This window comes from Cucurbita pepo, chromosome LG03, assembly GCF_002806865.2.
Source record: "Cucurbita pepo subsp. pepo cultivar mu-cu-16 chromosome LG03, ASM280686v2, whole genome shotgun sequence".
Classification (NCBI taxonomy): Eukaryota; Viridiplantae; Streptophyta; class Magnoliopsida; order Cucurbitales; family Cucurbitaceae; genus Cucurbita; species Cucurbita pepo.
Genome location: NC_036640.1, coordinates 8,902,122 through 8,926,265, shown reverse-complemented (window position 1 = coordinate 8,926,265; position 24,144 = coordinate 8,902,122). Strand labels below are relative to the sequence as shown.

The following is a 24,144-nucleotide window of genomic DNA, read 5'->3' as shown; positions in this document are numbered from 1 at the left end:
ATTCCTTGATTATAAACTTATGATCATTCCTTAAATTAACTTGATTATAAACTTATGATCATTCCCTAAATGAACGGAGGTGGACTTTCATCATCGAACAAAATAGACTAATAATCTATTGAATACAAAATTAAGAGTTTAATTACTTGCTACACGATTTGAACTAAGCAAGCATGTTCAATTGGAACGTGTGGTGCTCCAATCTGGGCCTGCAAATGGTATTCTGAAATTAGCGCCCATAACTTGCAAAAGCACGAGCATTGATCTTGCCACTTTTTCTTTCGAACTGTTCTATTTTGGTACTTAATTCGGAGTATCCATAATCCCACATTACGTGAGTTTCTTTCCCAAGATAGCAAGTGCAGACACTCTGTTTTGATCCAAAACCCACACCACTCTGTCTCAGTCTCCCATATCTCTTCAGGAGACTTGATAATCAAGGATCAACAAACAATAAAGATTCTCCGCGATTGCTAATCACTTCAACATAACAAAATCAACAACCATAGTTTTCAATGTTTGATTAGTTCATCGTTTTCCTTTTAATACTGGTAGATCTTCTTCCCTGTCACCTACCCTTCAATCCAGGTTTCTTTCTATTTACTTTGATTGAATTGCTTTTTCTGGGTTTTTAATTGATTGCATGTACATCATTTGTTGTTTACTTTTCTTTTCCTTGGTTTTAGGTTTGGATTATATATGCATTTGTTTCTGAAACGAGGTATTGGGAACCCTGGTTTTCCGGGGGCTGTTGAGATGGGCAGCTTTGATGGGTCTAATACCACTAAGGCCATTGATGCATCGGTTGGTAGTTTAGTTTGGGTCCGCCGCCGTAATGGGTCGTGGTGGCCTGGCCGGATTTTGGGTCTTGAAGAGCTGTCTGAGACCTGCTTGGTGTGCCCAAAATCAGGTACTCCGGTGAAGCTTCTTGGTCGTGAGGATGCAAGCATGTGAGTGCTTCTTTCTGAGTTCTTTTGAATTGTTGAGCATTTTTAGGTCACTTTATATGAACTTTCAGTTTCTTTGTACTGAATATCTATGTTTGTGGCTTAGGCTGGCTCAGTTTTGGTGTTAATGACTTGTGTGTGTTCAACCTTGTTAGCCTTAGTTGATCAGGTGGTGTTGTGCTTGAAACACATCATGCCCTGAACAAAAAAAATGAACTCCTTGTACACCTTTTGATTTGGATTGGTCTCTAATCAGTTGATACTCTTTGGTTTGTCATCATCGTTTGTAATATACGGTTACATGAATGCATAGAACTCCGAAGGGGCGAGCAAGGGTCCCTGTTTTCCTTGGATCCTTGATTATTTATTTACTTTTGTATGAAACCATATTTTGTTAACAGAATGGAGTATAATAAAAAGTATACGGTGGCAGACGAACATCACAAAGGCTCTCAAGGGCAACACGAAAGAGCGGAAATTATTAAAAAGAAGAAAAAATATTTTGAACTCTTAAGTTAGAGCTCAGTACCTGAGTGAAAATGTTGGTAATGGGGAGAAATTGCATTTGGGAAGGATTAGTGATGGAGGGAGATCTTGTCCGTTCTAAATTTCGAGAACTTTATGCATTATGCTTAGCTTAAGTTATTTTGCCTTCTATTGCATAGGATATGTCAATACCGACTCTTGAGAGTTAAGCGGGAAATTGATGATAAGGAAAGATCTAGATTTTTTCCCCATCCATCCCTTCCCCTTCATTCCCCGTCCGCCTCCTAGTCAATTTAGTTCGTTCTTTTACTCTAGATTTCTTTTCGCGGGAGGCTTTAGTTCTCAATTATATAAATCTCTTCGTTTCGTCGTCAAAGCCTCTTCTCCTGTCCAAGCTCTCTTAATCAGTCAAGCAAGCAATTTGAATAGGGATTATGAACAGGCCCTTATCTTAGCCTTACCCGTTCGATTAGTTGTTCTAAAGTCGAAGTCGTTTCATTAAGTCAAATTGAAAGGTCGGTTTTGTCAGTGAAAGAATGGAAAGGGGGATCAGACCAACTCGGCTAATTAAAAGCTAAAACGGTCAACAAACAAAACTTTAAACCTCAACCATCTCTTGGAATTAAGAATTCAGCTTCTAAACATGCGATTGGGGCTAATATTATGATGAGACTAGGAGTAGTAGGCATTTCGATGATGGGGCTAATATTAAGAATGCAGCCTCAACCATCTCTTGCTTTCCTTGTTTCCTCTTTCCGAGTTCATGACAACGATACTAAATTCTTTTGTTATGATCATGATACTGGCTTATATTTATGTACTAATTTCAACTATGTTGACAAATTTCTTTTTATTGATATAGTGACTGGTATAATCTTGAAAAGTCTAAAAGAGTGAAGGCATTTCGATGCGGGGAATATGATGAGTTTATTGAGAAAGCCAAGGCTTCTGTGGCCATTGCAAGTAAAAAAGCAGTAAAATATGCTCGAAGGGAAGATGCTATTCTTCAAGCACTCGAGCTTGAGAGTGCTTACTTTGGCAAGGATCCGCTGGCCTTTAGTTGTAGAATGGATACCTCTGCCGAGCGTGGTATTTCTACCAGAAACACCGCACTCATGGCCAATTCTAGTGAAGCAGACTTGACTGATGATATGAGTGATTCAATGCCAGAATTATCTCAGTCAGGAATTTCTTTCGAAGAAAATTTGAGTTCTTCAATGGTCCGATCTGGTCAGAGTACGAGGAGAGCTCCAAATGACTCTGAGGATGATGGAACGGAGGGTGTAAAGCGAATGAGAGGGCTCGAGGATTTTGGTGTAGGTGTAGTGTCAAAAAGAGAAGTTCACACTGGAGGTGTGGTTGAGTTGGTTCGAGAAGATAGTGATGTAAACCGTAATTTAAATACTCCCAATTGCTTGGCTTATGAACATCCTCCAGATGACAGCAAAATCAATTCATCCCTATTTAAAAGAAAGAGGTCTGAAGTGTCCAACGTTAATGAACACTCGAAAAGGAAAAATCGACGTAGACCATTAACACGAGTTTTAGAAAGTACATCAATGTTATCTGTTTCTGTTGTTTGCAATGAACTTCCCAATTCATGTGGTTCACCGATCGGGGGATCGTCAGATGGAAAGCTTTCTGAACTAGAATCTAACGAGTCAAAGAAGAGTTCCTCTGCAGCAACGAACAATAACTCGGACAGTACGGTAATGTCTTTTGAGAATATGACCCCTACAATTGCTCTTGATACTTCTCATTTTAATATCGAGGTGAAGGATAATGAAGTTTCAAGCATTTCTGATCGAGCTGAGAATGATATTTCTGATCAATTATGTCACGTGTCATCCAGTGGGGACGGAAAAAATCCTGCAGGTATGTATCATACGTCTTGCTTTATTGATATTGACCGGTTCCTTCACTTGTAAATATTAGGACTATTCTTGCTTTAAGATTACATATGGTGTATGGCTCGATAGGTTCGAACTTTATTCTAATCGAGCTTGATTGTTTTCTTCAGCTGTATGTCTCCCATCTTACGCTTCGTTATGCTTTTTCTCGATGTGTTGATGCGACAATCGTGCATTTTCCCCTTACTGGGTATTTTCTACTTCTGCCAGACCCAACATTTTCCCCTAGGTGTGCCATTGGTGCGTCGGGAAGACGATCCAGCCGAAGTAGCCAAGCTGAACTCCTATGTGTAAGCAATGAACTAAATAATGAATCTGGGTCTACTAGTTCTGCTGTTGCTGATCCAGAGAGCAATATCAGTAAAACCATAGAGAAGGGCAGTTCAAAATGGCAGCATAAGGGGAAGAGGAATTCAAGACATACAAAGAAAACTCCTACAAATGAGACGGACGACAAGCAAAACACGTCCGGAGCAGCTAAGGAGGAGCATCTGGATGGATTCGACGTCGGATCTGATCAGAAACTTGCTGAAGATGGATCAAATGAGTTGGATTCTACTCCAAGGTTGCTCCCTTTTCGCCGATCCCGCCTTACGGTTCACTCAAAATATCAAAGGTCAGAATTTTCGTTTACAAAACTTGGCTGTAATGCTTCGCTATATGATGTTGAGGTTATGGTAAAAGCCAACTATAGGCCACAGCACGTTCCATTGGTTTCGTTAATGAGCGAGTTAAATTGTAAGGCAATTATCGGTCATCCGCTCACTATTGAGGTCCTGGAAGACGGTCACTGTGACGAACTTTCGAGCAGATCTGAACTTGATCCTCGGAGCGTGGAAAGTTCTCGTTCAGTGCAATCAAGTTCTTTGAAAGGAAAAACGTCGGGCAAGCGCCATGCCCGTGCGTTTCAGCCACGCTCTTCAACAGGCAAAGCGTTGAAGACGAAGAATTCTGGACAACTATCAAAAAAGACCAGGAAACTGTCTTCACTGACTGTGGAGAAGCAGTTTGTAGATGAGAGCAAGTCCAAGGGTGCTTTTATAGCATGTATCCCCCTTAAGGTAGTATTCGGTCGTTTAAACGACGCAGTGGACGGTTTGGCACGACCAAGAATCGGGGTTTAAGAGTGAGTGTGAGTGGATAAATAGTTTTGTGTTTGCTGAATTTGCATGTTTCTCCTTCTATAGTAAGAAATGTGGGTAGGAGAATGAGTGAATGCTTTTGGTTTTGTATATATGTATTATCACCTGAGGAATGAAGATGGTAATGCCTAATGTGGAGAACGTTTCAATAATTTAGGATCCGTTTGATAACAATTTTGTTTTTGATTTCTCGTAGTATCATCTTATGTTGTTTCTATGTTTGATAAAAACAACGGCCTTCTGATACTCGACATATATTATTATAACAGACATATATTATAATAACATGCCTATATTATATAACAGACATATATTATTATAAAGTTGAAATTTTTGGTGATTTTAACATTTTTATTTTGGTGATTTTTATTCAATATATAAATAATTGTATTTTTCAAGTTATTCAATTTTGATTTTTTTTTTCTTTTACAAAAAGGTAAATATTTGAATAATATTGAATCTATTTGGTCCTTTAACTATAATCTAAAAAATAAAAAAATATAAAAAAATGAAAAATGAAAAATAAACTTTAGATTTATATTAATTAAATTTTTAATATTTTAATTTTATAGAAATAAGAAATGGAAATATGATGGATGCCCTAAACCCAAGCCCATTGAAGTTGCGGGTAATTAGGGTTTAGTATAAAAGGTACGAAACTCCTTACGCATTACGCCCCATTTTTTGCCCATCGGAGCGTCTGTGAGACAAAACCCTAAAACAGATCAGGTCTTGTATTTCTCTCAACGATTTAGTTTCAATGTTTTTTTTTTTTTTTTTTTTTTTTTTTTTTTTTTTTTTTTTTTTTTTNTGTATGTTTTACTCAAGCTAGACTCACTTCGAAGGTTTTTCTTTGATATGTTTCTATCGCGTTGCAGGCAGAGAAGGAGATGGCGGCGGTTTCAGGACAACTGGTTTGGGAGATTGTGAAGAGGAACAACTCGTTTTTGGTGAAGGAGTTTGGAAGGGGAACAGCTGGCGTTCAGTTCAGCAAAGAGTCCAACAATTTATACAATCTGAACTCCTACAAGCATTCTGGTATGTCGTCTAATTCTCTGATTAATGAGCCATTTTTTTTCCATTTTAAAGGAAATCTAGAGGACTAAGTTTGAAGAATTTTGCTTGATTGTCGAGTCGATTTAGAGGTAGGATCACGAGTATATTATATCGTCATTTGGAGGTTTGTGTATGATTGTTTGGTACTATTTAGTTGTGGAAATTTAAATAAATTGAGTGTTGTCTCATTTGATTCCCTGAAGTACTACAAATGACCCGAAAGATGCTTGGTTTATTGTTTGGAATCTGGATCCTCTGGCCAGTTGGCGGTTATCTGGATAAATGTGTGTATGCGCTTCATGTATTCTGGATTTGGCTGGATAGGGACCAGCATACTTGATTCATGCTATGTAAGCAATGTGAAATTGTTTCAATTATCATCCCAGTTACTACAGCATCCGCCGTGCATTTAAATAGAAATGAGTGAATGGTCATTGTGCCTGTTCAACTAATGGTTTGGTTATTTCATTTGTTCTTTTGTTTATGTGTTCGAGACATTATTCAGTTCTTGGGATTACATGTTTGACATTTGATTCTACAGTTTCCTTGACTAAATCCTCCAATTGCTAATTTGTGAGCACTTGTAAAAATATGTTCGAGTATTTGAATGCTTGGTTTTGTTCTTTCTTTGAACAGTAAAGTTTATTTATCTTCTATATTTGATGTTGAGTAACATTTGAATTTGTTTTAGAAAGCTATTAGTTTAGTAGTAGTGGTGAGAGAAGTTTCAATTTCTTTTCTTTTCTTTTCTTTTTTGTTAGATTGATGATAACATTACAAATAGTGAGTTCAGTTTATGCATAGAGGTTCATTATGATTCTTTTGTTTTAGGCTTGGCCAACAAGAAAACTGTTACAATTCAACCTGGAGGCAAAGATCAGTCCGTTTTGCTTGCAACAACCAAGAGCAAGAAACAGAACAAACCTTCTTCATTGCTTCATAAATCTCTGTTGAAGAAAGAGTTCAGTAAGATGGCCAAAGCTGTAACAAACCAGGTAATTAAAGTTCAGGCATTTTAGTAGCGAACTTAATTATCTCGAGTACTTTTTCCCATCAAATGTAGTTTATACAGTTGGAACAGTTGCATTAACAACCCCTCCACCCCCCAATGATATGCAGGTTGCAGATAACTACTACAGGCCAGATCTGAAGAAGGCTGCCCTAGCAAGATTGAGCGCTGTGAACAGGAGCCTAAAGGTTGCTAAGTCCGGGGTCAAGAAGAGGAACAGACAAGCGTTGAAATCAGGTGGAAGGAAGTAGGAAGTGAGAATTAAGAGAATGAAAAAATGAGATGTTGCGTTTGCCATTGTGTTTTCTGTTGGAATGCCAACTTAGTGCACAGTTTTGAATCTGAAGAGTAGTCTGGAGACAGATGTTTTGCTATGTTTTGCATTATTATTATATGCTTATTTTCATGCTGTGGTGAACTTGTCAGGTAACCTTGTCACTTTGTTTTGGTTATATGTTATTTTAATTGCACTTGAAAATTTCTAGGATATTTCATGGTCCGGTAGGGATAATAAAGCACTTGGAAAAACCCCAAATCTTGTGTTGGTGTTATGTTTTTTGGTTGTTTTTTGGTTCATATTGTTCTGTAAAAGCCGTGGGAAAGTACTGGAAGTTNAGTATATGAGATTTATGTCTATGATTTAGATTTATGTGATAATTAATGGATGCATTTAGACATGGCAGGATAATTAATAAATGCAAACCATTCATATAGAATATTAAAATAGTACTAATAGTTATTTAATAATTTTAATATAATTGTATGTCTATACAATTTTTGTTAATAAAAATTATAGTTAAATAATTTTGTTGTAATCATAAGTTAAATGTAGTATTATTTATTATATAGTTAAATTAATAAATTAGTCAATTCAAATAAAAATAAATAAATACTTTTGCATTCAACATTAATTAAAAGTAATATTGAGAATTGAAAAAAAAAAAAAAAGTTTTATTAAATTGTCAAGATAATATAAAATATAAATGTATTAGTTAAAATTTAATAAGTCTACATAATATTTAAATTCCTTTAATTGAAAATAATTAGTAATTAATTTTTTAATTCGTTTTAAGTTATAGCCATAATCCTCTCTAATGTTCAAGACCATTATATCCAAACCCAAACATTAGCATAAAATACATTCTCTAATGTTCACAGCTATTGGAACACTTTTACACATTCAAAATTTGTACAACCTATAAAATACATTATATCCAAACCCAGAAGAAGCCTCGCAAGACTAACAGGAAGAGGCCAAGCTATACTAAAAACAAAAGTCCAACCTCTCTACTTAGCTAAACAAAATAAAATGCATTTCAGGAGAGAGGAGAGCAAAAAAATTTACATGTTCCTATATTGGGGTTGGGGAGTAGGTAGCAAGTAACAAATTTACTGACTTTTTATACACAGGATTCATTGATACAGTTCCCATTTAATGACGTACCCTGAGTTGACGTTCGATTGCTCGAATAGAGGCACGTCCAGTCTTAATCTTTTGCGTAAGTTTGTGCAAAATCTGTAAGCCTTTCCTTCAGATGCTGCAACAATATAATGCATATTAAGAAACTAACGAACTAGAGATTAAAATTAGAACTACAAAAAGTAAGATGGTAAAGTGGATTAGTAAGTTGATGTTAATCACCTTCAGCTCTTCATGGAGAACAATGAATATCTTTTTCAACCTCTTGTGCCTCTGCAAATTACCTCATAATTTGAGTCAACTTTATTATATAAGAAAGAATATAAATAACGAGGAAATTTTTTTTTTTGATGTGCATTCAGATGAAGGCAAACAAAAATATCCATGCCTACATGAAGTACAACCCACGTGAGCCTTGAGATTTTGTGCAAGAATAATTACTAATGTTGAATTAAGCTGCAAAGCCCCAAAGATGGAGAAGTATACATGTGAACGTGAAAAACTTCTAATCCTATCAACTTAAAAAACTTACACAAAAGATACTAGGATAGGCAGCCATACCGTTGAACACAGCCGATAGGTTTCTTTCAGCTGTCCTAAGACGTTAAAGTATTTCTCCGAATCTTGTCCTCTAGCAGAATCGAGCTCCTTTCCGAGTTTGCAGAACTCAGCCCTACATATGTCCACCGATGTTTAGAAACATAATGATTTTTTATTTACAGTAACAGCATACCAGAACACTTTTGAAACATAATAACCGGACATTAAGTGTGAGATCCCACATCTCGGGGAGGATAACGAAGCATTCTTTATAAGGGTGTGGAAACCTCTCCCTAGCAGACAGTGTTTTAAAAACTTTGAGGGGAAGCCCAAAAGGGAAATCCCAAAGAGAACAATATCTGCTAACGGTGGACTTGGGTCGTTACATTAAAGCAGGCAGACTGCGACACGTGTAGTAATGGGTAAGAATCGGATATGAATGAAAAGAAGTTGTATTACCCGTAGCTTTCTAGGATTTTGTTCAAGGATAGGTATGATTCATATTTATCATGATACTCCTGTACATAATCCTTGTACCTAATAAGAAGTATATTTTTTCATCAGTTATCAAACATTAATGGCAAAGTAAAAGAAAATGAATGAGTTATAGATGAAACTTACTGAGAGAAATCCTTGATGGCTCCCTTCAACTCTGGCTCATCCTTTTCATACTTGGAATATGAACAACTGTTTTCGTCTGAAGAAGAATCTCTCCTCTTCGGATCACTATATTCACGCTCAGCTGATGCTGGGTTCTTTAGTTCATCGGTAACTTCAGCTAATGGATAAGGTGCTAGTCTTTTACCTCCTTTTTTTGAGGGAAGCTGTTCTCTTTTCATATCATGCAGCTGGGAAATGCCAACAGATGTTTTTCTGTTGCTTTCCCCACAGCCTTCTGGACCAATCCCTTGATTAGGTTTTACATTTGCGTCAACTGACTTATCAACTTCAACACGATCGACCCTTGAATCATATTGTGGATGAGAATGCAGAAACCGGTGGTTAAGCCTCGTCGAATCTTCAACTATATGTTCTGAATTTTTCTGTTTATTTGGGACTTCCGGATTACTGGGAAACTTGGTACTTACATGGGGTGAGGACTGCTTTCCATATTCTAAACTAGCCTTCAAATTAGATTCTTCTTTATTTAAATCTGAACTCCAGACATATGTAGTGTTTTCTTTATTCCCCAACTGTTTCAACGAATTGATTCTTTCAAATTTATTTCTACCTGGTTTTTCCTCAGCGACGGGCTCACGAAGTTCACCCAACTCCAGGTCTGAAAGCTCTCTTCGGAGAATTCGACCTTTTCCATTAACAGGAGACCTGTCTGCACTAATTCTATTATTATTATTATCCCTTGGTGGATACCCCATCTGCGAGCTTGAAAATATTTTGCCATTTTTGAGCTTTCCAACTATTTCACCAGGTTTACTGTGATGGGAGTCAAAGGGTTGCATCTGTTTGTCCCCTGGACCACCTGATCTAGAATTCTTTTTCTCCTTTGTCCCTTCATTTTCAGCATTTCCATAAAATGTATCTTCAAACACATGAAAGTTTTTATCAGCATGACCACCCCTTTCGGTGTGCTTAGTGCCACGTCCAATATCACCATGCTTGTCAGGTCTGACTGCTGTATCTACAGCCCTCACTCCATTTTGATCATGGGGCCTCCAACCTGCTTGTGAAACATCTGATCGATTTTTTTCTGAAAATGTTTCTTTGTTTCCTTTTTTTGGCCTAAAATCAGAATTTCCTTTAAAGCACTCCAAATCAGAATTCCTTTTAAACTTGCCTTTAGATATCCTATCTGTGCTGTCAGATTGTTCGTGCCTGGCACTGTCCACAACAGTATTTTCCCTATCCTCAAACAAACTCCCAATAAAATCTTGGCGCTCTTGGAATTCATCAGTGTATGGTGAAAAGGATCTTGACCCTTCCACAGGTCTTCCACCTTCAATAGGAAGTAATCTGCGATCATCAATTTTAGCTTCTGGCTCATCATCAGTAGAATCGTTCTCAATGTCAATTGTTGCATCAGATTCTTGTCCATTTTCCTTTTCATCATCATCCATATTCTGCACAGCCCCACCAGGAGATGTAGAGAAACCCTGTACGGAAGCTTGCAATTTATACTTGGATTCTTTGTCATCATCACTGGTCATGATATCCACGTCCTCATCAGAACCTTCCTTGCTATTGGAAGGTGCGTCACTTTCACTATCACTGCTACTCACACTACCCATGGGGCTTCGGCTTCTACTCCTACTATGATTCCCGCTATCAGTTTCACTATCACTGCTATAACTTTCAGAATCACTGTCACTTTCATTGTCAGAAGAACTAGCTGCCTGGCCTTCACTATTTTCAGGGAGTTTTTTCTCAGCAAAAACATGGGGTGAATGCTGTTGGATGCCATTTTTCTCCAAGAAATTTGATTCTTTGTTAGCTTGAGAGGTTTCTACCTTTTCCTCCAATTCAATGCCACATCTTGCTCCTAACTGCGGTTCTGGAGCAGTCATTTGATCATGGAGGTTTTCGTGTACAGGGGTTTGATGATGGCTGACCAAAGGAGAGCTGTGAAAGTACAAGACGAGAATTAGACTCCTAGATGAACATCGAGCAATCCATGTATATCAAAAACAGGAATCCATGTATATCAAAAACACTGGCTAGTAAATTACTGGGTGGAGCTTTCTTATGGTTTGATCTGCTATCCAATCTCCAATGTAATTACTCTTTTCATGAAGTTATTTTGTTTTCCTTTTCTTTTTCGTATAGAGAATATTCCAACACGTAGAGATTTGAACCTACAATCTCTTAGAGGAGATAAGGATGTCTTAACCATTGAATATTATTATAAAACCTTGCAGTAAAGCATTCTACCTAACAATTTGCTAACGCTTTCTTTCCTCATAGAGCTTAGTTAATTGATAATTAAAAAAACTAAACTATAGTGATGAAATAGTTGAGGCATTTCTACTTCCTCTGAGAGGTGACAAATTTGAATTCAGCATGTCATGTAATATTCTAAAAAATGAGGCATTTGAGGTTGTTGTGAAACATTTCTACTCCCTCTATAAAAATTGTGGTTTGAATTCAACATGTAATGTAATATTCTCAAAAGATGACCCGACATAAGATTTTGCAAAATGGTAACAAGAACGAATAACCCGACATAAGATTTTGCAAATAACTGTTCAAGTCAACCAGATAAAATCACCCTCAAATGTTGAAGTACCTTTCACCTTCGGATGAAAGTCTTTTGGAGCCTTCCAACTCAACTCCTGATTTCAAACAATATTTCCCCGGAGCTTCGTAGGTTGCAATCTAACAGTCAAGATTAAACAAGAATATAAGAACAATTACTTCAGTATGTATGAACAAATCAGAATTCAGAACAACTACTAGAATATCGGAAGATTTCAGAAGCACAATCAATCTATTATAAGTTCAAAAGGAAAAGGTTAATTCATTTTTTCCCGTTTAAATTGATAGTTCAGTTGTTGAATCCTTTTAATTGAAGTACTATTCAAGACAGCATATGCAGGACTGTTGAGAGAAATATTGAAATAACTGAATAAACATTAATCTAGTAGATTATGCATTATTTCTATTAATTCAACATCTACATCACTTACTCTTTTGATGATTGGCTCGATCTTTTTTACAGCATTTGGGATTTTATCGCCAACAGCTCTCTCCAAGGCCTACGAGGGGTGACAAGAATTACCATTTGAGAGAGAAGTAGAAAACAGTAAAATCCTTACGTTTAGAATATAACGGATAAACTTGTTTTAGGGAACAAACAAACCATGAACAGGAAACATCCAACACTATTTTCCTATTAGGAATCAATACTTCAATTAAGGTAGATGAAAAATAACATCCTAAGTTCCTACCTATGGTAGTCACCTATTTATTTTTGTGTACCTTCAAACTCATCCCCTTGGGATTCTCCAAGAGTAAAGTATACAACATTCCTTGCAAGTCTGTTGGTCTAATTCCACTATTCCCTTCCTGTCCTGATGTTTCATGTACTCTTTTTGCAGCTCTGGTCGGGATTTCCTTCTCGCTGCCAGCAGCAGCATTAATCTTGGCAGGTAGTCGAGGTCTAATATCTTCTGCAATAATACGAGTCTTAGTGGTAATTGCAGATCCAAATTGAGATACTGGAGCACCAGTTTGCTCAGGCGGAGATGGAATAGGTGAATGTGATAGCCTATCCTTCGAAGCAGGTATCGATGACATGCCAGGTTTATATGTAGATTTTGTAGGCCCGACTGCAATGACATCTTACGTTAGTACTGCACTACTAGGGTTGATTGACATTAATGTCCATCAGGAGACATGGTATATGTCAAAGAGAAAGAAAGCACTTGAAAAGGGAGAAAAAACTTATGTCAAAAGAGGAAGAATAAAGCATCTAGACAAGCAAAAAGAAAATGAAGAAAAAACTTCATGTGTACACAGACAGTCACCTTGAGACAGTTCATTTTTCTGCTTTTTAAAGGGAGGCTCTTTCTTATTCTTATAATGCCTCCATGGATTAGCTGCAAGCAAGCAAGGTGTTAGTAGAGATTTGACCTCAACATAGAAGGTTCAGTTTTTGCAGAATTCAATTAGATAACAAAATAAATAAATAAATAATATTAAGGCAGGTTGACAAGACCACTTTACCAGGTATAAGAATGAATTAACCTCCTGTTCATGTCAAGAATAAAATAATAGAATTTACCCACTAAACAAATCTTCAAAAAATGCATACCTTCGGCAGCAGCCAATTGCTTTATTTGATTCTTCATAGATGGATTCCCAGGTTCTAAGACAATAGATCTGCAGCCAGAAACACAAGATATGTGCATGAATGTGTAAGAGCTGAAGATAATACTAAACATCATCACGGATAGCTCTATAACAACAAACAGAACCTCTCTACAGTTTAGAAGTCGTTTACACAAAAGTTAAAGGTTTCACAAACTTTCAGTGCTACATCTCAATCATCAAAAGCCTTTTTTTTTTCTTTCTGTATTTTTGTTTGAGTGGGAGGACGAATATTATAAAAGAAGCTGATCCTAATATTATCATTAAACTATCAAATATAACTAAATCATGGCTTAGAAGAACGGTGAAACATCCACAGGCCAAATAAAATTTTAATTCAAGAGCATTCCAGTATGCCAAACAAAAGATTACGCTATAGTTTCATGTCCAAATTTAGTTTAGAAAAATAGCATGAAAGTCATCTGTAGCTATGTTATATCAGAAACAAAAGCATGAAGCAGTTCCATTCTGAACAAAATTTTTAAAAAAAAATCATGTGTATGATTATAAATTCATTTATATTGTCCGTACTCATGTCAGGTTCTGTGTGCCAATTACTCCATTGATTTTATTTGTTTGTCTTGAGGAGGCTTGACATGGCAGATGTAAAACAGAAAAACAGGGCTTTTCGTGGGATGTAGTGGAGATTCCTAGAGCACTGTACTCCCTTTGGAAGAATTTCATTGTTAGTAAGTAAGGTAGGTATTATTTAGATAATGCACTAAAACTTCTTGCCCCTACTCCTCAGGAAAAAAAACTTTGGAGCCATATTGCAACGTTAGTCCCTATTTTCAAGCAATACATCACCTTTAGGTAACTTCACGGACCCGAGATGTTTGGAAAGATCGCTAGTGTAGAATGAAGGTTCACTTTGTTGGGATATTTGGTTCATAAGTTAAATTATGGACAGAGAAATTGAGAGTGGGCATCATTTGACTGCAAACCTTCTCAAAACCTTAAAGAATTTTGAGAACAAGTCCTGCAGTTCCTCCTCTGTTAGTTCTCTCTTCCTGCTAGCTGCTACCGAGACTTTCATTTCACAAGAGTTGAGCGAAAAGAATGGAAATCTAGACTCCCTAAAAAGTTTAAGGTCTTCAAGTTGTTGACGCCAATGGATTTATACAGAGAGGAAGCTACACCTACCAAATGGATTACATCTTGCAGTACTCCATTTCTAGTCAGAAGGATTTTCTTGGAGAGAAACAAAATGATTTTCGAAGGCATTAGGTTCATGTGGGGATAAGTTTGAGGTTCTGTGGTCTTTGTGGCCTCTTCTTGGGTGGGCCTAAAAAAAAAAAAGAAAAAAAAAGAGAGAGAATATATTTTATATAAAAAAAGAACAAGATCAACCTCAGGGCAGAGGGCAGGGGGAACCCCTCCCAAACTCTACAGAGAGACTTCCAGTCGTTAATAATTATCAAGAGGCCGAAAGAATTTTGTATGTAAAGATATCCACCACGACACCATCTTTCGGACAAGATCGCAAAAGATACCCAGACGTAACCACAAACGAGACCGAGAAGCACAACTCCCAACAGTTTGGCTTTTCCCATAAAATTTCAAGCATTTAGGGCTTCCAATCATCTACACTCCTAGGCAGAAAGTAGAGATGACAAAATGCCAAACAAGTAACTCCATGATTTATAAGAAAAATTACAATGGATGAAGAGGTGTTCAAAGTCCTCCCCACCATCAAAAAAGCCTGCACTTGAATGAGAAAGAGACCGATTCCTGAACTTCCTTTGAAGTCTATCATCCACATTAAGGCTCCTGAAGGCCAAAAACCTTGGAAGATCTCGACTTCCTCAAGGAATTTGTGCTTCCAAATCATACTAGTTAGGCCAATGTTAACCTGGGTGGGTTTTGCAGAGAGGTTTAGAAAGCCAACTTACTAGAATACCTCTTCAAACCGTCCATAGACTACAGAATTCGATCCACTCCCTCCCCAAGATGAAATGAGCTGATCTTCTCTACAAGGGGAACCCAGTTGTGAAGCTCTCTATCAAAAACACCTCTTCTAGATCCCAAGTCTCAGCTTGACTACTATTAACCCAACAATCAGAGATCGTGGCACTCTTTGCACAAGACAACAAAAATATCAAGAAATCAAAGCTTCAGAGGATCCTGATCATCCAAGTATCTTCCCAAAAGCAAATATTTTCCACACCCAGCCTTGGACTTTTTTTTTTTTTTTCTTTGTTTTGATAAGAAACAAAAGGTATATTAATTAGACAAAAAAAGTGACAGCCCTAAGCCTTAAACCTTGCAAACCAAGAAGGGAAACTGGGCTTTCATTCTAGTCTTTTTGTAATATTCCTAATTCTATGATGATAGCTAATTGACGAGTTTTTCTCAAACTCTTTGAATTTTATTTGCCTTTTACCTTCTTGAAATTTTGTTTCTTATTCTAAAAAAGAAGTCTCAATTAAACCTAATATCATAAAAAGTAACTTCAAAATTAATCTAATAATCATTTTGTTATGAATGTTAATAAGGATATGTTATTAGCAGTGGCATGTTTGTAATTATATGGTAATTTCTTAGAGTTAAGCTATTGTATTAATAGAGAGAATTAGGAAGTTCGGGGAGGAAATCTTTGGGGGAATTTGGGTAGAACCAGGCCTCTCAAAAAGGTTGGAAGCTTGTATTCCTTTTGTAAATTTTAAAATTGACACCAATTTGATAAGAAGTTGAAAAATATAATTTGATTTGTATCAAAATTGACAAAATAAATAAAAGCTCTTTGAGAGGTTTGGTATCTCCCAAGATACACTGAAAAATCTCATCCACGAACCTCCTAACTCATCTAATTATATGCAACAGAAGTCTGATAAACTTACTAGGTAATTGCATATATGTTAGTGATTTTCTTTGCAGTCGTAAATTATAGTTCATGTAATGGTGCCAAAACTATTAAGTGTGTGAGAATGAAGGTAAGCACATAAACTAACCCCATTTAGTTTTATAAAAATGCATGAAGTTTTTAGGTAATCTATAAATTGAAAAGGCCAGAATGCAGTAAGGTCAGATGTGCTAATTGCCAAAAGCTGGAGAAGCAATAAACACTCTCAATACAGGATTGCATACCTACGGGCCTTAGCTTTACGGTCAGCTTCTTCAGACAACTTCTTAACATGGTTTGTAGTTGATTCGTCCAAGATACGCTGCACATTTACTTTTCTCCAAGCATTGCCTGATTCAATAAGCAAACCACTTCCATCTTCACCACTTTTACGTTCTTCATATATGTCACACAGATCGCCAACTTCACGTGACCATGTGAACCTAAACTCTTTCCCACCAACATCAATCACCTGTTGTTTGAGTTCGACAACAATCTTAAATTGCCAAAGACCTCATAAAATAGCTTCAAACAGAGAAGTAGAAAATAGATCATAAGGTGCATGTATGATTGTAGCAATCGACTGACAGAAACTTGCAATTTTATATATATTCCTTTCTTTAACTGTACAAGGCTTGGAAAGCCTTAAAATGATTTCCTCATTTTTTGAATGGGATCAGACCTCCTCCTTGAAGAGTTTCCTATAGAGATGTAGACTATTTCCAATAATGAATTTTAAAAAAAAAAAATCATTTTCCTGAAATGCAAAATGAGAATCCTAGTAAGTGCTCTAAAAAGAGATATTTTTGTACAGTACAAATTAATTGACAAAATGAAAACAGCTTAGCACTTCGCAAGTAAGGTGCATGATCTATTTCTTCCCATTTTCACATAAACATAGGAACAAAAAGAAGAACCGGGATATTCAAGAAAAAGGGGTAGATCATAGAGGGTTTAATAAAATAAAGAAACCAAGAATATACAATCCAAACAAGGCCTTACATCTTTTCTATTTCATTTTCAACCCTTGGCCTAGGCCCTAGCCATCCTAATAGGTTACGCCCATCTATTCTGTTCTAGTGACAAAATGAAATCTTGATGAAGCAGCCTCATATTCTCAAATTTAGGAAGGATTGGAATATGAGATTTCCATAATGATTGGAAAGATGTTTCTCTCTTAATACTCAAAACTCTAGTGTTCAAGATTCTACAAGCCATTCAATTGAAACCATAAATGGACACCTGATTCTCACAAGAATCTTGGAACGCTACCATGAGTTCACTTCTGACGGTGTTCCAACAACTTTTTAAGAATTCAAATGGCAAAGCCATTTGGACCCAACAACTATTTCTTCCGCTGATCTTTTGTAATCCTTAGAACCTCCTCTTCCTCAGAAGGCCTTCCCTTCTCTATGCTATCCCATCCAGACCATCAGCAAAAATTAACATCTCTCTTTCTTGGTATTTAATAATTAAGAAAGAGAGATTTTGGAAGAATATAGAAGAGAACAGCTTTTTCCTAAACCCCACTACTTTTAACTTGTTCATACATTTAGTATTCAGGTTGCCACAAATTTTGGGGTACTGGATTGAAAGAACCACTGACCACCCCTCCCTATGTTTTCCCACAAGAATCACAATAGGACATTTACTCTTCCTCCTATTGGTATCACGCTTAAATATATCAAGGATATTAACCAACCTATTGGAAGTCTTTTCAAACTATACCAAGAATTTATCAACCTAAAGTAATATTTTAAAAAAATAATAAAATAAATAAATAACTCCTGGTTGATAGGGAATTTCAACAGTTCCTTGAGATAGCAATTTTATGAAGATAAGGCCTCCCAAATAAGCAGGCAGAGAACAAGAGTTACCCCCTTCAACTTGTCTCTCTCACTCTACTTCCTATAAAATTCTCCCCACATCCATCATAAATTGCATTTTCTTTATAAGAATGCTGTGCAAATTGTAAGACTAAAACCAAGGCTTCATCAGTGGTGGTAGCACTTCCTTTATTCATTAAATTATCATGTCTACCAAAATGAGAGAGAAAAATAAGCTCAAATTTTAGACTACAAGTGGAGCAAGTATTATCAAGTGTAGATCATCAGCTTGGAAAAGTTTTGATAGCCATGCTCCAATTGTCAGGTGGAACACGAACGCCAGTATGCCCTTCTAAAAACTATATATGCATCAAGAACACATAGAAACACAGATGATATAATCTGAGGAAGTATTCCTACTGATATTTTTCAACCAAGTACTTACTTACACAGTTATCCATGTTGCTACTCAAACAAGACCTTGCAGTATTCTACTTGTGCGCATACCGGACAGCGTAGTTTTAAGTACTCAACACAAGTTCAGATAATCTAAAAAATACCACACTCGAGAATTACAAAATTAACATACTCCAGCATAAAAATCTTCATTTTCGGATGATGTGGATGACTAGAGTAAAGAACAAGTACTATAAAAGAAAAAGAAAAAGAACTTACATTACCACTAGAATTCTTGCCATTCGCATCAAACTTAATCCTCGGAGTCCCGCCTTGCGCCTCAACCCGCTTGATCTCATCAATTAAGTCCGGAGCCAACCAAATTGTCATGGAAAAAGTCAACGGGTTGTTTCCAGGAACAAGACTGAAAGTCTCCTCGACGGACTGAGGCGCTAACGCTTTCGTTGCGGTGGTGGTTCGATTCCGAGGATTGGTGACAGAACCGGCGCCACTGCCACCAAGAGAGACACGGCCGGAAGGCCGGTGAGAAGGTGGCAGGGGAAAAGAGGAGTGTGGCCGCTTTCCGACCGTTCCCCGGCCGGCGCCGGCGCCGGCTCGGCCGAGCTTTGACGGGCCACCATACATTGTAATGGAAGAGAGATGAAGACGACGGAAGATGGTCGAACCAGCTTCCGGGACCCAGAAGCAACGCAGGTACACTTTCAAGTGCCTCTGTTGACCAATTTGGCACACATTTGCGTATTCTTTTTGGGTCTTCTCTTTAATTTCAACAAATTCTGGGGTCTTCTCTTTAATTACAACAAATTCTGGGGTCTTTTCTGCAATTACAGTAGCTCTTAGCCCGTATTTCGGATCCATGGGCCTGTCTATGAAGCCAATACGGCCCATGGAGACACGATATATGATGTATTATGTTAGGATCCTGCCCCTAATGGTTGCAAGGTCGGGGCAAGGTCACTCTTTACATGTATATGACGTGATTATTGTAGCTTTACATTCTAATGACTGTTCAATCGCTCGTTGCATATATATGATATAATTAGAATAGAGTTGTGTCCTAATAATTGTAAGGTCACTCATTACACGTATATCATGAGATTCTACGAAGATCGTGTCCTACCTGATGTGTGCACACATATGGAGTCACTCCTTGTATGTATCTGATTCTACTAAGGTCGTGCCCTAACGATATGTGTCAGCGTGCAAGATTAGCCGAGTATATATGTGATATGAATCGTGTCCTAAAATATGAACTTGTGTGCAAGGTTGCTCGAGTTATAGCAATATTTATTTTATTAAATCTTTATTTTTTTTAGTTTTATTTATAAAAATGTCACATTCCTTTCATTACAAACTATAAAATAAAGCTAGTAGTAGTCTATATTTAGGCATTGATGATGTTGAAAATTGAGGGTCATAATGTAATTTAAAATTTGAAAAGAGGAGAACAACCTTTATTGTATTTATTAATACTCCTCATTTTTTTATATATATATTTTAGTTTTTTCTTTAGATATTTATTACACTTGGATTAAAAGCTTTGAAAATTTATGAAGTATTTTTTAAATTTTAAATTCCTAGACAATTAAAAAAAAAAGAAGGTTAATCTTGTAATTTAACTTAAATTACATTTTTAAAATCCCTCAAAATTATTTAAAGTAACATTTTAATTCATTAGTTTTTGTATTTTTAAATGTTGAATTTTAGTTCTTGTATTTAAAAAAAAAAATTAGTTTTATTTTTTAATTTATGGTTGATTTTCCAAAAATATATATATATATATATATATATATATATATATTAGCATTTCTCTATAAATTATGGAAATAAATTTATATATTGTCTTGTTTTCATGAATTTATTTAATATTTGATATATACAAGTACTAAATTAATAATTAAAAATAAATCAAATTCAAATTTGATATATATTATAAATTAAATATAAAAGGAAAAAATATTTTAATTTAAAAGGTTGAAATTAATATTTATTATACTAAGTACATAAAAGAAAAAATATTTATTATATAATAAAGTATTTAAAATTTAAATGTTTAAATTAGTTCGATAATTTAAAATATTTAAATATGATTTAAATAAAACATATTAAAATATATTGTTTCAAATTTAGAAAAAAAAAAATTATTTCGATCCTTACTAAATAGAACCTCGGGGAAAGGATTCAATCTAGCTAGATTCAAAATGCTTATTCTTTAATGATTTCATGGGTGGGTGAAATATTTATTTCGAGATCAAAATGTATTTCTCGACTATCACCAAGCAAGTAATTTATTAGTTATTGTCAAGAGATTTGATGAATTAGACGGTTGTCTCGTGCAAATAGTTAAACTCTGCTAGTCTAGACACTCCCGATATATAAAAAAGATTAATGATAAATAATTAAAATTTTATTATTGTGTGATATATAGTCATATGAACATTGCTATTGTCGGTCAACAACATAAATTACTCCTTTATTTCGATATTCTTAATAATTAATTATTTCATACTTTAATAATCATGTTACAAATTGACATGTCCAGGGTTCTAACAAAATCTTTAAAAATTAAATTTAGTATTCAATATATTAATAAATTTATGATACAAGAGAGTTCGAGAAGATTTAATCTTTTAAACGTGAAATTTAATTTAAATAATTAAAGTCAAATATGACATTAATTGGGGCCAAAAATTCAAAATAAAAAAGGCACAAACACCACAAAACAAAAGTCTACGCCTACAAATGGTAGCTTTCTAGCTCAAACTTATCAACTTGTAAGCCAAATTTGGGACAAAGGTTGAAATACTAAACCCAAAGTCAAACTTCAACTTAGTATATTTAATTATATTAATATAAGTTAAAGAAAAAAAATAATTTTAAAACGTTACTTAAATAAATTGGAGAATATATTTTTGAACAATATGGAATTGGATCTTACTTCTTTTCGTATGATTTTTCCAAATTAAATAAAGTATGTTTTTACATGAAAAAGAGTTAGCTCAATGTGTTTTATTTAATACGGGTAGCAAAAAACCCCAACTCGAGCATTAAGAGAATTTGATATAGCTGAGTGAACTCAAAACAAGTCTCGGTCAAAATTATACGCATAACGAGGAATATTTTCAATGTTTATAAAAATTATGTTCTTAAAAAAAAAATACAAACGTTCAACGAATCATAATCTTTAAACATGTGTATATTGGAAAAAGTAAATAACAAACTTAAATAAGAATCGAGATTCTAATTAGGTTATAAGAGATTCTTCCGTGTATTAAAACTAAGACACGTGTGACAATACGAGATATTTTGAATGAAAACCGAAGAAGAATTTAAAATTTTGAAAATGATGTTCTTGTGGACCACGAAACAAAGAGGAAGCACATCACGAAGATGGGAATTATGAACAGGGTTGCGATTCAACTCTTTTGGCTCAAGAATATCACATCAAAGTTCTAAACAATCCGATTGAATTTCAAACCAATTAGAAACATTCAAAAACATTTTTGAACGATCGAAAAATTTACCTACATATAATTTTAAAACGTTCAATGTAATCGTACAATTGCTGGGTTAGAAACATTTAAGAGCGTTTTTTACTTTCCACTCACCCGTAGGTTGGTATTTTAAAAAATATAAATAAAAAAAAAAGATGGACAATTTATTAAACAAAAAATTAAGCAAATTTGAAAATCTAGGAAAATAATAAAAATGGAAATTAAATGCAACAAGATGGTAAGGACAAAATGGATAATGCAAGCAAAAAGAAAAGCAAACAACCTTATCTGTCCCACTCTGATTGGTCACCCATTGCCACCTCATTTGGTACAACAATTTATCCAAACTTCTCATTAAAAAACATTATTTTTGGGACCATTAACAAAGAATTCAAAACTCAACTAAAATTAACCTAATCTAATTCATGGTAATTAGTAATAATCCAAACATTTAAAAATTAAATAAGTATTAGAAGAAATGTACACGGGCTTAGGTTGTAAAAATCTTTTTGACCAATCTGAAATTTCAGGGTTAGTTAGATTGGTGACTCGAGTAATCCGAATAAAACTCACAATCCAACTCATCTAAGTCCTCGGATCGCCAATTTATTATTTTTTTAATTATTTAAAAAATTATATTTATTTGCGACACAATTTATATTAATAGCAAAAATATCATAAAATTTTAAATACTAATCCTATTTTGGTAAACTACAATCTAAACCAACTACCGAAAAGCATAGACAAGACCCAACAATAAATTTTTAGGATAATGAAAATATATACCATATTTTCATCATTTTTAATTAAAAAGATTATTCCATTAAAATTAAAATATTTAGGATTATATATCTTGAAGTAGCAAAATTCAAAAATAAGAAAATGTAACAAAATTAAAAAAAGGACAAGAACACCTTCTTCTTCATCTAACCACATGATTCTAATTTTCCATAATCAGCACCAGACAGAAGCTTAATTCCATCAACAATGGCGGATTTTTCTTCTCTGTTTTCATCTCTGTTTACTGATAACTTGACCCTGGTGTGAAAATGGCAAGATCAGGCCACCCATTACTCCCGCCGCCGGTCCAACAACTAGAATCGCTGTTCTGCAGAACACCCAAATAATTTCCCGGCATGCCGGTGTTCTGTTCCTCCGCTGCAGATTTCCGGCCACCCTCAGAATCCAAATTCTCTGAAAATTCACCCGATTCCACCATTTTCATCTCCGATTGATTAGGATCGACACCCTCCAAAAGATTCCCAAATTGCCCATTCGACACCAGTAATGAACTCAAGCTCCCCGGAATATCCAACCCGCCGCCGTAACCCCGGATCGGGTTCGAATTCGTCAAGGTCGAAGAAGACGAAGATGAGGAAGACGGCGGCCGTTTAACAGTAGCTACCGCCGGACGCTTGGAGTTCTTCCGGGTTCCGCCGCCGACAGGGATGTTCCGAAGAGCGCCGCCTTTAGTCCAGTACCGACGGCAATTCTTACAGAAATGACGAGGCTGAGAAAGATTGTAGTTATTGTAATAGCAAAATTTGGTGTTGGTAGAATCACAACGAGGGCATTTAAGCTGCTCTTGTTCGGGAAATTGGGGTTTAATCGGCTGAAACATTGACAGGTCTTGCATTGTTCGAATACCCAGAGAAGAAAAACAGAGCAGAAACTCAAAACTTTCCCGAGAAAATTCTTCCGAGAAAATTCTTCTGAGAAAATCAGATTCGATTACCAATAAGAAGCTTCGATGATCTAAGATGATGAACAGAAAAAAGGGTTTCGAGATTTTGAAGACAAAAAGTGTTTTTAGTTGTAAGAAAAAACAGAGACCAAAACAGAGCAAAAAAAAAACCCACAAAAGTTGGATAAAAGCTTCAAGCCGTAGCTTTCATGGCTTCTAAAAAGCAAATCAATCAAAAAAACATGCAGTTTTACAGAAGAAAAAGCACAAAAATCTGAACTGGTTCTTTTTTTTTTTTTTTTTGGNATGTCGGAAAAGGGACAGTTGCCGGCGACGGCGACGGGAACTTTCACGGCGAGTAGCAGATTTGTTGAGTTATCCGCGTGAAAGAGACGACCAGTCGACATATATAAAGAGATGAAGAATTTAAAGATCTTAATTTTTTTTTTCTTTTATTATTATTATTATTATTCTCTCTCTAAGCTTGTTTGTTCTACACAGTCCAACTGATAGCCATAATTGTTTATTAAAAAGTAATTAAAAAAAT

The 24,144-nt window shown here is 35.6% G+C and overlaps 4 protein-coding genes across 5 annotated transcripts; 2 read left to right on the top strand and 2 right to left on the bottom strand.

Annotated features, from left to right (window-relative positions):
- Window positions 1-249: 249 nt before the first annotated feature.
- Window positions 250-4,671, top strand: LOC111791356 (uncharacterized protein At1g51745-like). Its single transcript, XM_023672650.1, has 4 exons — window positions 250-588; window positions 687-950; window positions 2,296-3,308; window positions 3,554-4,671. Exons 2-4 carry the CDS (start codon window positions 700-702, stop codon window positions 4,465-4,467), a joined length of 2,178 nt encoding a protein of 725 aa, XP_023528418.1. The 5' UTR covers window positions 250-588; window positions 687-699; the 3' UTR covers window positions 4,468-4,671.
- A 402-nt stretch (window positions 4,672-5,073) lies between these two features.
- Window positions 5,074-7,039, top strand: LOC111791835 (60S ribosomal protein L28-2-like). The gene is made up of 4 exons (XM_023673330.1): window positions 5,074-5,214; window positions 5,364-5,523; window positions 6,373-6,536; window positions 6,661-7,039. The coding sequence occupies exons 2-4, from the start codon at window positions 5,376-5,378 to the stop codon at window positions 6,799-6,801; spliced, it is 453 nt and encodes a 150-aa protein (XP_023529098.1). The 5' UTR covers window positions 5,074-5,214; window positions 5,364-5,375; the 3' UTR covers window positions 6,802-7,039.
- Window positions 7,040-7,660: 621 nt separating this feature from the next.
- Window positions 7,661-19,172, bottom strand: LOC111791016 (dentin sialophosphoprotein-like). Of its 2 annotated transcripts, none has more exons than XM_023672187.1 (12): window positions 18,678-19,172; window positions 16,422-16,648; window positions 13,279-13,346; window positions 12,992-13,063; window positions 12,444-12,793; window positions 12,152-12,220; window positions 11,752-11,840; window positions 9,132-11,087; window positions 8,970-9,047; window positions 8,532-8,643; window positions 8,193-8,243; window positions 7,661-8,088 (listed from the first exon to the last, which is right to left on the bottom strand). In XM_023672187.1, the coding sequence occupies exons 1-12, from the start codon at window positions 19,041-19,043 to the stop codon at window positions 8,038-8,040; spliced, it is 3,489 nt and encodes a 1,162-aa protein (XP_023527955.1). In that variant the 5' UTR covers window positions 19,044-19,172; the 3' UTR covers window positions 7,661-8,037. The 2 variants fall into 2 exon arrangements, with proteins under 2 accessions (XP_023527955.1, XP_023527956.1); XM_023672188.1 differs by having other exon boundaries at window positions 18,683-18,760.
- Window positions 19,173-22,806: 3,634 nt separating this feature from the next.
- Window positions 22,807-23,895, bottom strand: LOC111791398 (dof zinc finger protein DOF1.7-like). The gene has a single exon (XM_023672719.1). It carries the CDS (start codon window positions 23,547-23,549, stop codon window positions 22,935-22,937), a length of 615 nt encoding a protein of 204 aa, XP_023528487.1. The 5' UTR covers window positions 23,550-23,895; the 3' UTR covers window positions 22,807-22,934.
- Window positions 23,896-24,144: the final 249 nt, after the last annotated feature.

What these genes read in the sequence shown, in the direction of transcription:
- LOC111791398 (XM_023672719.1), bottom strand. Translation starts at nt 23,549, where the DNA reads ATGCAAGACCTGTCAATGTTTCAGCCGATTAAACCCCAATTTCCCGAA.
- LOC111791016 (XM_023672187.1), bottom strand. Translation starts at nt 19,043, where the DNA reads ATGTATGGTGGCCCGTCAAAGCTCGGCCGAGCCGGCGCCGGCGCCGGC. An exon ending in CTTTCATCCGAAGGTGAAAG is followed by an intron (nt 11,088 to 11,751) that starts GTACTTCAACAT and finishes GTACTTTCACAG; the next exon opens with CTCTCCTTTGGTCAGCCATC. An exon ending in GCCATCAAGGATTTCTCTCA is followed by an intron (nt 9,048 to 9,131) that starts GTAAGTTTCATC and finishes ACTTCTTATTAG; the next exon opens with GTACAAGGATTATGTACAGG.
- LOC111791356 (XM_023672650.1), top strand. Translation starts at nt 700, where the DNA reads ATGCATTTGTTTCTGAAACGAGGTATTGGGAACCCTGGTTTTCCGGGG. An exon ending in GGTCGTGAGGATGCAAGCAT is followed by an intron (nt 951 to 2,295) that starts GTGAGTGCTTCT and finishes TTATTGATATAG; the next exon opens with TGACTGGTATAATCTTGAAA. An exon ending in GGACGGAAAAAATCCTGCAG is followed by an intron (nt 3,309 to 3,553) that starts GTATGTATCATA and finishes TACTTCTGCCAG; the next exon opens with ACCCAACATTTTCCCCTAGG.
- LOC111791835 (XM_023673330.1), top strand. Translation starts at nt 5,376, where the DNA reads ATGGCGGCGGTTTCAGGACAACTGGTTTGGGAGATTGTGAAGAGGAAC. An exon ending in GAACTCCTACAAGCATTCTG is followed by an intron (nt 5,524 to 6,372) that starts GTATGTCGTCTA and finishes CTTTTGTTTTAG; the next exon opens with GCTTGGCCAACAAGAAAACT. An exon ending in CCAAAGCTGTAACAAACCAG is followed by an intron (nt 6,537 to 6,660) that starts GTAATTAAAGTT and finishes AATGATATGCAG; the next exon opens with GTTGCAGATAACTACTACAG.